Raw genomic sequence first — 13,166 nt, forward strand, 5'->3', positions numbered from 1 at the left:
TATTGGAACACTGATTCTGAAAATCTGCTCTCAGACTGACATGAACACCGCATCGATAATCTCCTGTGAGCTGAACTTCTGTAAAAACTGCACTGACTTCTTACATTTTGAGATAATTTTGGGGGAGCAGTTTCAATTACTGCATCTCAGTCATAGTTTTATCAGAGCAGCGCCTAGTGGACATTAGACAAACTGCTCCTGAGGACAGCTGTATGTGCTAAAATAACTTAAATAATTCTAATTGAATAGACAAAATAGACAAAATAGGCAAAATACACATTATCATTATGAAATAACAAAATATGAGTTAAAACTGTACCTGTCTCTGCATGTTCTTCCATCTCCTCCATCTCCGCCTCTGCAGCCTGCAGACGGCCAACACATCAGAAACAGAGAGTAAAAAACTGATTTAATAATAAAAGAAATTAATTTTATTGTGGAGGTCAAAACTCGAACAACACCTGTCATATAAAAAAAACTGGGCCATTTTTTAGTTGCACGGAGAAGGGAAAACATCTAAAAAGGTCAAAACATCATTTAACTTTATTGAAATTAACTAAAAAATCAGGCAGTATGACAGTTTGCTCCATTTGATCTTTTTTTGGTTTCCTGTATTCACAAAAGACTGAAGGAGGGAAATTTTTGCTGTTTTTAGCTGTTTTGTTGTAGTTATAATATTTTAAATCACAATTACATTCTTGCATTCTTGTTAGGTAAATCATAATAATGATAAAACGTCTCCAGTCTTTCTTCTTTTTTGAGTATCGCAACTCCATACATGTAGTTTCCACTTTAGGCACTTTTTTGAAAATGAGAAAGTAAAGAAAGACTCGAAGAAGAATGAAGAAAATAGCACTACATTGTGGAGGTACAACAAAAGACTACACATAAAAATTAAAATTTCTGTACGCCCTGAATATGTTCATCTTTGATCTCTTATTTGAATTATTTGCTTTTTTTCTTTTATTAACCCTTTGAAATCTGGATCAACACCATCTTTTCTTGTGCTCCATTTGCACGCCTTTTAAAAGTGTTAAAACCTTTAACCCCCCCCCCCGAGCAAAGTGGTTTGATTTTATTTACATAAATTGTGGGGAAAAAAGGCAATGAGCAACTTGGTGAGAAATTTCAAGGAATTGCAAAATTTTGATAATTAATAATAAAAATTTATAATAAAAAATGTCCCAAAACTATATTTCTAATTATCATAATTACATAATTTAAATTATTTTACAGATTTTTTAAAATAATTTTGATTTTTTTCCAGGTAATTTTCTTATTTATTTATTTTTTGTTTGTTTGTTTTACTTTCCCTTTAGTATTTTTTTGTCTATATTATTTACTTTTCACCAACTTCTTGCTAAGTTTTAGGTCGCTTTTTCTTAACTTGGTATCGCCTTCTTCCCATTTTTGAAAGAAATCAAGCCACTTTTCCAACACATGATAAATCAGTGTCTCACCTGTTTCTCCATCTCCTCCAGTGAAGCGTAATATTTGGACCACCAATCCAGCTCCTCCTTCTCAGGCGGCTCCTCCTCGAGGTCCTCACCACCTTTTATCAGCTTCTTCAGAGGAGCCTGACGGAGTTTCAGTGAAAACAGAAACTCATTTTCAAATAACTGATCCGGTTTAAACTTGCCTGAACAGTTTTATGTTTTAAACACACAGAAGAGGAGATTAATAAACGTACATTAACCAGCTTGATGGGGTTGATGGGAATCTTCGACTGTGCGACTGACAGGCCGCTGAGTCCCATCCGCTTCATTGACATCAGAGTGTCGGTCTTCTTTGTGTTCTGCTTCACTGGAGAAACACGAAAGAAAAACTGCGTCCATAAAGACCATAACAGAGACGTCAGCAATGAGCTGTCAGCGGTACAGCTGATGGCAGAGTGAAGCTGGAGATCAATCTTTGTAGAAATCATTGGATAAATGCACAAATTTGAATCAATTCACTGTTGGATTTTGAATTAATTTTAAATGAATTAATTGCAGGAAATAGCATGTTAATCTGTAGTAACATCACTTTTGTTGCGCTGCCACCTTTTACTTGTGAAAAGCGTCTGAGCTAATTGGTGCAATTTCTTTCAAAAACATGGGAAAAGGGGTTATGAGCAAGAAATGTTCCACAAATTGCAAGAAATAAACAGATTTAGAAAGTTTTTTTGCTTTTTTAAAGCTACGGAAAATTTCCAGAGAAGTTTATTCATAATTTCCGTAATATGTTGAAAAATAGTTTACGGAATTATTATTTCTTTTTCTTTTTCTTTTTTTTTTTATACTAATTTCATGTTAATTTTCTTTTTTTTTTTATTTAAATATTCTTTATTCATTTCATTTCAAGCTGCTAATTGCATTTTTCCCATGTTTTTGAAAGACATCAAGCCAATTTGCTCAGGTTTTAAATGATTAAAGGAAATATAATCAATCAATCATTTAACCCTTGGTACCTTGTTTTGTTACTATTTGGTGCCTTGTTTTCACTATTTTTACTGTTTATATTGTTCTTTTGCTGCTTATCTTGTACACACCCGGCTGCTGTAACAATGCACATTTCCCCATTATGAGACTAAAGGATTATCTTATCTTCTGCTGCCTGAAAGTTATAATGTATTCAAAATAAATCCTCCATCATTTCTCTGAAAACTCGAACCTTTTGGTTTTGGCTCGTCATCTTCATCATCTTCCTCCTCCCCGAGCTTGTGTGGCCCATAGTCCATGAGGCTCTGGACCACGTGGGTCCCGACCAGAGCGAGCCGACCAAACGCCCGATGCTCTACCACAAACACCGTCAGAGGAGGGTGAAGGTAGGCCTGCTCCGGCAGCTCCTGATTGGACCAGGAAAGAGAAGGTTAGCCTCGGGCACGTTCAATCTCAAAATGACGTGAAATTAATTTTGCATCGGTCTCACACCGTTTTCTTTGAAATGGTGTGAAATGGTGAGCAACAGACTTTGAGGTCGTTTTTCTCTTGTAATGTGACACGTATGACACTGACTGACCACGTCCATGTAGAGGACCAGCTCTTTGAAGTTGGAGTGAGTGCTGTAGCTCTCCATCTCTTCAGACTCCAGCTGTTGTCCTGCACACTCCACCATCACTTTGGGACGCTCCACCTCAAACAGCTGCACCCGCTTCAGATCCCGCAGACCCCAGAACAGCACCTGAACACACACAAACACACACACAGGTAGGATGAGTTATCCCACAGATGATGTGTGTGTGTGTGTGTGTGTGTGTGTTTCTGTGTGTGTGAGACCTCGATCCTGAAGGTCCTCAGAACAGGGCGGACTCCCTCTGGGATGATGTAACAGCTCTGCTCCTCCAGGTAGGTCAGCTCTTGAGGGTCCACACTGCTGGGGATGCAGGGCTGCAGGGGCGATAAGATTTTCCAGTTCAGTACCGCGAATTCGAGAGCGAGAGAGAGATGCCTCTCAGACACGTTGACGACACCCTGCACCCCAGAGTTTGGGTGACGGAGAGACCTTTTAACCGTTAAAATTGGTCAAATTTTGCTGTGTGTCTGAAATAGTAAGTGTCCTTATTATGTGAGATATGAAATTCACCCAGGACAGATCTCCGCTCTGGGTGAGCTGCGGCTCATGTGAGCGTCACCAGGGCCGGCTCTTGGCATAGGCGATATAGGCGGTCGCCTAGGGCGCCATCTGCTGTAGGGGCGCCACCACGCCGCCAGTCCCCCTGGGCCTCAAGGGAAAATAATAATAAAATAATAATTTTTTATGCCCACTGGCGCCCTCACTTAGTGTTTTCTGTCTAGAAAAAAATATATATATTAACATTACAAATAAATAAACAGTGACACGTTCCTAAATTATGTGTGAGCACGGGATGTGTCGTTATTGGGTGCGGAGGTGCGGGTTAGGGTTGGGGTGCCTAGGGCACCAAATTGGGTAGAGCCGGCCCTGAGCGTCAGTGATGATTTTAGAGACCGAACGCTGAGCGTCATCAGTATTTTTTGAGAAAAAGCGCTGAGCGTTATCAGTGACTTTACAGACTGAATGTTAATCATCACTGATGAGTCTAAAGACAAAATGATTAGTCACTGATGATTTTAGAGAAAGAACAGTGACCGTCATTTATGATTTTAGATTAATAACCATGAGCATCATTAATCATTTTAGAGACAGAACAGTGACCGTCATAGATGATTTTGGAGAAACAACTGTAAGTGTCATCAGTAACTATAGAGACAAATTAATGAGTGTCGTTGAGGATTTCGCACTGAGCGTAGTCGATGATTTTAGAGACAGAACGGTGAGTAAATAGAGACATTGAGAGACACTGATGGATGGACAGGTGTCACCTCTCCAAACCCAGAGTAGTCCAGCTCGATGAGCTCGAAGGCGGCAAGCAGCTCGCCAGCAGGCACTCTGCCCATGCTGATGTCATAGAAACGGAGGCGGGGCTTCTGGTAGTACTGCTCCACAGATTTGATCTCCGGCTCGGCAAACGCCCGACCCAGAGACCTAATAACACCCTGCACACACATATACACACAAGCAATTATGACATCACTTCCTGAATGTGCAGAGACGGCGGCAGACGGCGGCATGAAAAATGTCAGCGTTACCATGGAGTTGTGGTCGTAGACGGTGATGGTGATGAGGGGCGGGTCTTGTTGGAGCTCCTCCCTCGTTCCCTCCAGAAGAACTCTGTCAAACAACAAACACTCGCACCAGGCCGGAGACAGAGTCTCATACAACACCTGAACACACACACACACACACACAGAATACGTATCTAAATGTGTGTGTTAAAGGGACATTCCACCTATTATATACATGTCGTTCAGTATACATGTGAAAGCAGCTGTGTAATAATCTCCGCAGGCTGTGAGACAATAAATCAGAAAGCCTGTGTACACACTGGTCACGTGGAGTTTGACAGAGTCCAGACAGGAGGGGTCTAATGGCAGGCTTTCCCACTGCATCATGGGAAATGTACAATTCAGCAGTATTTATTCATAGCGTCCAGAAAACTCAATTTATAATTCTCTTACTTACTTTTTTTAGGTAGTTTTTTTGTTCTTTCTTTTTTCTTTTGCTTGGTTTTTGTTTTGTTTACTTATTTTTTTGTGCAGATTTTCCAGTAATTTTTTTTTTTGTAACTAATTTCTTGCTGTTTTGGGGGCCATTTCTTGTTATGCTGCTCATTGCCTGCTTCTTGTGTTTTTCTAAAAAAAATCAATCCAATTTTTTCAGTTTTCAAAGGGTTAAAATCAAAATAAAAGCAGCATATCTCACAGGTCATAGTTGGAAAATACTACATTGGAATACAACGCAATATAAAAATCCTAAATCGAATATGCTGTTTACATGATCATATTCAGAAACATACCCAGTGTGCTCAGGCATTTAAAAAAAGAAATTAAAACCTTTTAATCAGGGAGACAGTTGTATACCTACCCGGGTAACCTGGCACTGTGTCGAGAAGACGACCTTAAGGAAAGGATCTGATAGGCCGTTATCATCAGCAGCCATCAGGCCACGCCCCTGGTACAGGTGACATCGTAGCTGGAAGTACCTGCTGTCTGCAGACAGAGAACAAGAAAGGTGAAACTGATACCTGGGCTTTTATTTTGAAGGACAAACTTTTCTCCATTCATTCTAACATCAGACATGAAGTCCTGAGCAGTTATCTTGTGCAGACGTCACTGCTTCCTGCTGTCTCACCCTGACAGGACAGACTGACAGGAAGCTTCCTCCTCCCCGCGGGGACCAGCCTCCTCTCCTCCTCCTCCTCCTCGTAGACCGGCATAAACTCATCCGGTAAGCAGCCGGTGGCTTCTTTACTGTACTTGGCCAGACCGAGCCAAAGGTACACCTCCAGCTTCGCAAAGATCTCACTGGCTGAACTCCCTGGAGACTGGACAGACAGATGGACAGACAGACAGAAGATTTCAGAGAAATGTTGACTGTTATCAGTGATTTTAGAGACAGAAATGTGAGAGTCATCGATGATTTTAGAGAAACAGCGGTGAGTGAAATCAGTAATTTTAGAAACAGCAGAGTGAGCATCATTGTTGACTTTAGAGACATAAAGTCGAGCGTCATTGATGATTTTAGAAACAGAATGTCATAACTGATTTTAGAGAAAGAACAGTGATCACCATCGATGATTTTAGGGACATAACAATGAGCATCAGCGATGATTACAGAGACAGATTAGTGAGTGTCATCGATGATTTTACGAACAGAACACTGAGCAGCATAGATGAGTTTAGAGACAAAACATTGAGCTCAATCGATGATTTTAGAGAAAGAACGGGGATCACCATTGATGATTTTAGAGACAGACTGGTTAGCTTTATTAGTGTTTTTTTGAGAAAGATAGCGAGTGTCGTCAAAGATTTTAGAGACAAAACAGTGAACATTGTTCGTTTTTTTTTAGAAAGAATAGTGAGCATCATTGATGATTTTAGAGGCAGAATGATGAGTGTCATTGATGATTTTAGAGGCAGAATGAGTGTCATTGATGATTTTAGAGGCAGAATGATGAGTGTCATTGATGATTTTAGAGGCAAAAGGTTGATCCTAATCTCTGACTTTCGAGACAGAACGCTGAACGTTATCGATGAATTTAGAAAAAGAACGGTGAGTGTCATCAATGATTTTAGAGACCATATGGTAAGCCATTGATTACTTTAGAGAACGAACGGCGAGCATCACTGATGATTTTAGAGACAGCACAGTGAGCATCATCGATGTGTTTAGAGACAGAATGGTGAGTTTCATCAGTGTTTTTTGAGAAAGAAATGTGAGTGTCATCAAAGATTTTAGAGAATGTTGAGCGACGTCGGTGATTTTAGAGACAGAACGGTGATCCGCATTGATGATTTTAGGGACAAACCGGTATGGTTCAGATGTTTTTTTTTTTTGAGAAAGAACATTAGGAGGGTTACCTTCATGTACAAGGTGGTCAAACGGCCACAGTCCCGCCCCCTCTGCTCCTCCACCAATGAGAAGAGGATAGAGTAGGCAGGGATCCTGACGTAAGCCAATCGCTTGCTTCCACTCAGCAACCATAGAAACGCATCCGGGAGGGTAGTCTGGGGCTGGAGGGAGGGTGGTGTAAATGTCAGACCTCAGAAATACTGAACACACTGATGCCTTTTTGGTGACCTCTCTATGACCTCTAACCTCTTTCGCAAGTAGGCGGAGTTTCCGTAGGAGTTTCCTGCCCTCCATCAACCGCTGCTTGGTGGTCCGCCTGGTGATCCTCCGCCGTGCTCTCACGGCCTGTCTGGCCACAAAGACCTACAGAGAGGCGGACACAGAGTCAGTCAGGCAGGTAAAGAGTAGGGCTGGCCGATAAAACGATAACGATAATTATCTTAAAATTATTTTTTTCAATTATTATATAAAAAGTATTTGATAAATTCTCCATATAATCAATTCAGTCATATGGCGGAAAAGCACGTTAACCCTTTGAATCGTGGATCAGCATCACTTTTCTTGGGCTGTTTTCAGATGCCTTTTACACGTGCGTAAACACTTGAACCTTGTGCAACTTGGTTTGATTTCTTTCAAAAACATGAAAAAAAGAAAATGGGCAACTTGGTAAGAAATTTTAACAAATTTCAAGAAATTTGTATATTTAGAAAACAATTTTTAAAACACTAGGGAAAATTATATTTATAATGATCATAATTGCCTATTTAAAATTATGCTACAGAATTAATATAATTTTTAAGCACTTTTTTGGGTAATTTCCTTGTTTGTTTGTTTTTTTTTAAACTTTGTTTTTCTTTTATCTCTAATTTTCAGGTAATTTTTGTGTACCTTTTTTTTTTTTTTTTTACAAATTTCTTGCTAATTTTGGGGTATTTTTTCCTAAGTTGCTTATTGTGTTCTTACTATGTTTTTGAAAGGTTGCTCAGGTTTCAAAGGGTTAAACACCAGTTACCATCCACCATAACCAGAAAACGAAGCAGAAGGTGAAACTGGCCTCCTTTTGCAGCCCACTAAAGCGCATCGCAACATTTTAACATGACAGCTTTGAACAGGCGCATTAAGTTATTTGTAGTATGTAGTTTTGACGATGGATGACATTACCCCGTAACTGACACACACACAACGTTAGCAACAGACGCTGTGTCATTAACTCATCTAACGTTTAAGTTCGAAGGTTAACGTGACTGACTAACCTGCTTTTTCATATAATGACACGACATAAAGTAACTAAAGGTGGCGTGAACAAAACTTTGAAACATTTCATCTGTTAACACGATTTCTCTTGTCTTGTCTCTTTGTCGGACATTAGTATATACTGATTTAATTATTTTCATGACATGATTTATTGTATGTGATGTTTTGTCTTTTTTTTTCATATGGACCCTGAGTCTGGAATAAAGGGCTGACTGACTGATTTCCGACTTCTGACTTTCATAGTTTCTTTATATCAAAGTCCATCTTTTGTTATATTTTTGATTGAGAAACAGCAGAAAAGGAGATAAAACTCTTACAAAAAGTTTGAAACTATTTGACTTTGACTTGCTCTTGAACTGATTTTTTTGTCTACTTATTGCTTTATTCATTGACATCATTTTGACTGTATATAATTTACCTCAGATAAGTTAAACGCTCTGCAGTTTGGCCGATATTTGTCTGACAATAAATATTAGGCACAAGCTACAATCAACAGAATGATTTCTCCAACTTTTACTAGGGACTAAAAATCAGCCTTTAAACTTTAAACCTTTAAAGAAATAAAGATTTGACCTTTTTTTTGTTGATAATTATCGGTAGTAATCTATATGACATTTTTTTCCTGATAACATTTTTAGCCATTTCGCCGAGCCCCGGTAGAAAGATTGATTAGTGAGAGCAAAATCACCAAATTCTTCTTGATAAACTCCTTCCTGCATCTGTCCAGGTTGTTGGGACGGGACTGAGACCTCCTGTCTGCGATGACGTTAAACTGTCTGCAGAGAGACGTACAAGGGGACAGACAGCGAAACATTTGGATAAATCAAATCTTAAATCAAACTAAATCTTTTCTTATTAAGTTTTCAGAGGACTGACTTGCAGGAGGCCACCAGCTCCAGCAGCACCTCCACCAAACGCTCCTTTGCGTTACTCTTCGGTCTCCTCATCAGACGCTCCACCTCATCGAGGCCAATCTCCTAAAAGAGGAGTGGAGAGCAGAGCAGAGGACGAAATGTGACCACAGTATTTTAGGAATTATATGAAACACATTATGTCAATATGCTCTACCCACCAGCCTGTCGGCCGTTTTGCTCAGCCAGTTCGCCTGATAAAGACGAAAGCTGTGATCTTCAAACTGACTCCAGATGAACAGACATGGCTTCTGTTTCTCAGAGGGAGGCTGGAGAGGAATACACTGAAACGACCTGAGAGACGGACGGACAGGATGCAGACAGTCAAGCAGAGAGACAGCAAGTGTGTAGTGTTTGTGGAGTAAAGCCTCCTTCCAAAATCGCCACCGCATCTTGGTATTCAGATTACATCTCGGTACAGTAGTGCAGGGATACGATAGGTTGCCTGTTAGCCATTTTCTTATTTACAGTAAAAATAAAGTGACCCACACTGGGAATTGTTTTGTACTTTTAGTATATATAAAGTACCAGGGAGCATAAAATAACAACAAAACAGAGCTTGTTTATCAAAAAAGTGCCAGTGGAGGATCCATGCACCTGTAGACAGAAATCCTACAGATGTCCTAAAATCCTACAAATGTCCTAGAATCTTGAAACGTTCTAAAATCCTACAAATATCTTAAAAAACGTGGTAAAATCCAAGACATTTCCTAAAATCCTAAAAACACGTATGGGGCTGCCGTGACTGGCTCATGGCCTCCCATCATTTTGCAAAACTGGTAAGTTTAGTATCCCTGTAGCAGTGCTTTAAATAAACTACTTTATATTCTGCCTCCACTCATATGCACTCACAGAACAGAAACTACCACGCAAGGCACTGGCCTTACTGTCGGGAAGCAACTGGGGTTCAGTGTGTTGCTCAAGGGCACTTTGGTAAAAGATCAAACAGCCAAAACTGTGATCAGTGGATGACTTGCTCATCCTGCAGAGCATCGGCCATATGGTGTGTTTCCACCTGCAGGTCGGTTCAGTTCAGTTTGATACCCATTTTTTTGTGTTCCCGTTGTGAAAAGTTGTGGATGGTACCTTCAGTACCTTAATTTTTCATCACCCCACTGTTTGCGGTGTCTAGCACGCACTCTGTTGATTGGTCAGTAGAGAATCAACACTCTGCTGTTGCAGCTTGTTTAACCTCTATTCATACAGTTTTTTATGCATTAGATAACTATAACTATAAAATGAAAGCATCTAGCAGCAGCTGTAGACTTAGGAAAAACAATAATTCAATTCACTGAGCCAGCTGCCAGCGGCTTTTAAGGTGTAACATGTACTTGTAATGTTACTGAACCAATGAGATGAAGACGTGAATCCATCAACCCACCTTAAATTTCAACATAACAGCTGTGACCATCCGTCTGTTTTTAGTGTCTCTCTTGGATGACATACACTTTTACTAATGAGAATTTAAAAATTTTAAATTAACATCAAGCGGATAAAGTGAACCTCTTTTATTCTGCTCCTCTCTTGGGCGTAAAAAAAAAATGGCAGAGCGTCGTTCCTGTGCGCTCCAACAGCACTAAACTCCCACAGCTGCCTGACAGGGCTTCAACGAAGAAACCCGCCGTTATTAAATATCCCACAGACTTCGGCCATGTTGTGTCTGCATTAGTCGCAGCAGTCACCTGTGCGGGTGCAGAGGTCACTTACCTGTCGTATTCGGTGGGTTGAGGTCTCGTAGCAGCCGTCACAGATCTGATCTCAGGTTCGGGACTCAGCACCTCCTCTCTGTCCAGCTCCTCCTCTGACTCCAGCAGACCCTGCACCTCCTCATTCAGCTCCTCCCTGCTCCTTCTCAGCTCCTCTCTGCTCCTCCTCAGCTCCTCTCTGCTCTGGCTCTTCTTGGATCTCCCGACACCCACGGCCTTTCCGTTATTCCCTGTCAGAAACAGAACAGCCGATGGAGCTCTGGGGTTTGACGCAGGAAATAAAATTACACACCTGAAACCAGATAGTCAAAGAGTCCTGCACAGGTCGGACTTTCAGCACAGGGGCTGCATTTCTTGTATAAAAGCTGCTATACAAATAAATGCAATTATTATTACTATTATTATTATAAGATTACAGCTGAAATCGATAGTTAATTAATCAATTAGTCCATCCACATCAGTTGTGTAATTTTCAATCGACAATGGGCAAAATATCTTCAAATTCTGCCTTTGTATTGTGACAGTTTTCCGCTTTCTTTTGTCTCGTGTTATAGTAAATTAAATATCTTCAGGTTTTGTGCAGTTGATCGGACATTTGAAGTTTAGTTTTGGAGTTGAAAAATTATGATAGATCAATACTTTCCTTTTTAAAGATTTTTTTGGGGTTGTTTTTGCCTTAAATTGATAGGACAGCACAAGTGTGAAAGGAGGAGAGGGGGGTGACATGCAGCAAAGGTGCAGTCAAACCCACGACCACTGCAGCGAGGACACAGCCTCTACACATGGGGCACCTGCTCTATCCACTGAGCCACCAGGCACCCATGATAGATCATCACTTTCTGACCTAATTTGTTCATCAGGAAAATAATTGTCAGATGAATCTTTAGTGAAAAAAATAAATGTTGGTTGCAGTGCTAGAACAGACAGTCCAGGACACACGAATTACCTATGGAGAGTTCAAAGGCCACTGGTCTGGTTCCTACAGACGGGTCCATCATGGTGACTTCAAACAGAGACGCAAACAACAGAAACTCCTCCCTTTGTCCCAAGAAACCCTGAGGACGAAAAACATCAACAAAAATCTGAGAACTACAGGAAGTCACTCTGTGCGTCATCCAACACCTCCTCATCTGCAGCTCCGTCTTATGGAGCGAAATTCTGTCCTCTTTTGTTTGCCTCGCACTGTATATTGTCACACTTGTGCAGATAATAAGTAGTTTTAAAGGTTGTTCCTGTCACCGCTATGCAGATGATATTCAGTTGTACATTGGGGAGGAGGGAAGAAAACAGAGGAAAATGGGTAAACAAATAAACAAATAAATAATTAGAGAACAGAGGGAACAAAGAAAAATAAAGGCGGGAAGAGCACATGGACCTAAAGGAGCCCAAAAAACGTACTGTATTTGTTTATTCCAAAAATTCAAAAGTAGAAATGAGTTACTTATTCTGAAATATTAGATATCACACACACAAACAAAACACAGTTTGTTTAAAATGGCTCATTTGTGGTGATGATGATTAGGATGATGGCGGCGGCACTGACCTCGGGGAGCGGGTGGATCTCCTCGACCTCCACGGTCACGGCCTCCGGCACCTCAACTCCCGCTTCCCCTGACTCATCCATCATTCCGCTGGAAGCCGCAGTCGCTACGGTAACAACAAGTAAACAAACCGTGACTCCTTCTGCTTACTCTTTGGCTAAAGCCAAACGAGAATCTGTATCTGTTCTGTGAAACATTTTCCAATAAAAAAGAAATATAGAAACTTCTGATCAATGCATATCAATTTCAGGCTGAAAATAACAATTTCTGATGACCGATTTTTTCAGCTTAAGCCACACTAACCTCCAGCTCTGACGGCCCATTACGAGCACAGATATGAGTACAGATCATTTAGAACAAATGCAACTACAGATTCAGATACAAATACGGATACAGACAATGGTGTACTCACTCATTCCTGGTTTCAGTGCACATCAGAGATGTCTGAGCTTTGTACTGCAGCATAGCATCATTTTATCATGATGAATAAACGATTGTAGGAAACTATATCCTTTTCTCTAACCCTTTGAAACCTGAGCAAATTGGTTTGATTTCTTACAAAAACAGGGGGAGAAGGCAATGAGCAACCTAATAAGACATAGCTAAAATAAACCAAAATTTTGTAAAAAAAAAAAAAAAAAATTTTAATTTAAAGTTATAAGAAANCATTTTATCATGATGAATAAACGATTGTAGGAAACTATATCCTTTTCTCTAACCCTTTGAAACCTGAGCAAATTGGTTTGATTTCTTACAAAAACAGGGGGAGAAGGCAATGAGCAACCTAATAAGACATAGCTAAAATAAACCAAAATTTTGTAAAAAAAAAAAAAAAAAATTTT

General features: G+C 40.2%; 1 protein-coding gene across 1 annotated transcript in view; it reads right to left on the bottom strand.

Moving 5' to 3' along the window:
• The window catches only part of LOC121948711 (fer-1-like protein 4), a 34,852-nt gene that overhangs the window by 7,818 nt on the left and 13,868 nt on the right, over positions 1-13,166 (bottom strand). Inside the window, exons 11-28 of the mRNA XM_042494127.1 lie at positions 12,327-12,430; positions 11,730-11,838; positions 10,785-11,013; positions 9,239-9,371; positions 9,043-9,143; positions 8,855-8,942; positions 7,159-7,275; positions 6,921-7,073; positions 5,692-5,884; positions 5,425-5,549; positions 4,590-4,724; positions 4,323-4,496; positions 3,258-3,368; positions 3,001-3,162; positions 2,653-2,827; positions 1,691-1,803; positions 1,461-1,577; positions 320-365 (exon numbers count right to left, since the gene is read on the bottom strand). Of these exons, the coding sequence (XP_042350061.1) occupies positions 320-365; positions 1,461-1,577; positions 1,691-1,803; positions 2,653-2,827; positions 3,001-3,162; positions 3,258-3,368; positions 4,323-4,496; positions 4,590-4,724; positions 5,425-5,549; positions 5,692-5,884; positions 6,921-7,073; positions 7,159-7,275; positions 8,855-8,942; positions 9,043-9,143; positions 9,239-9,371; positions 10,785-11,013; positions 11,730-11,838; positions 12,327-12,430 (2,385 nt within the window). The remainder of the gene's footprint in view (positions 1-319; positions 366-1,460; positions 1,578-1,690; positions 1,804-2,652; positions 2,828-3,000; positions 3,163-3,257; positions 3,369-4,322; positions 4,497-4,589; positions 4,725-5,424; positions 5,550-5,691; positions 5,885-6,920; positions 7,074-7,158; positions 7,276-8,854; positions 8,943-9,042; positions 9,144-9,238; positions 9,372-10,784; positions 11,014-11,729; positions 11,839-12,326; positions 12,431-13,166) is intronic.

The sequence above is a fragment of the Plectropomus leopardus genome, chromosome 2, assembly GCF_008729295.1.
Source record: "Plectropomus leopardus isolate mb chromosome 2, YSFRI_Pleo_2.0, whole genome shotgun sequence".
NCBI lineage: Eukaryota > Metazoa > Chordata > Actinopteri > Perciformes > Serranidae > Plectropomus > Plectropomus leopardus.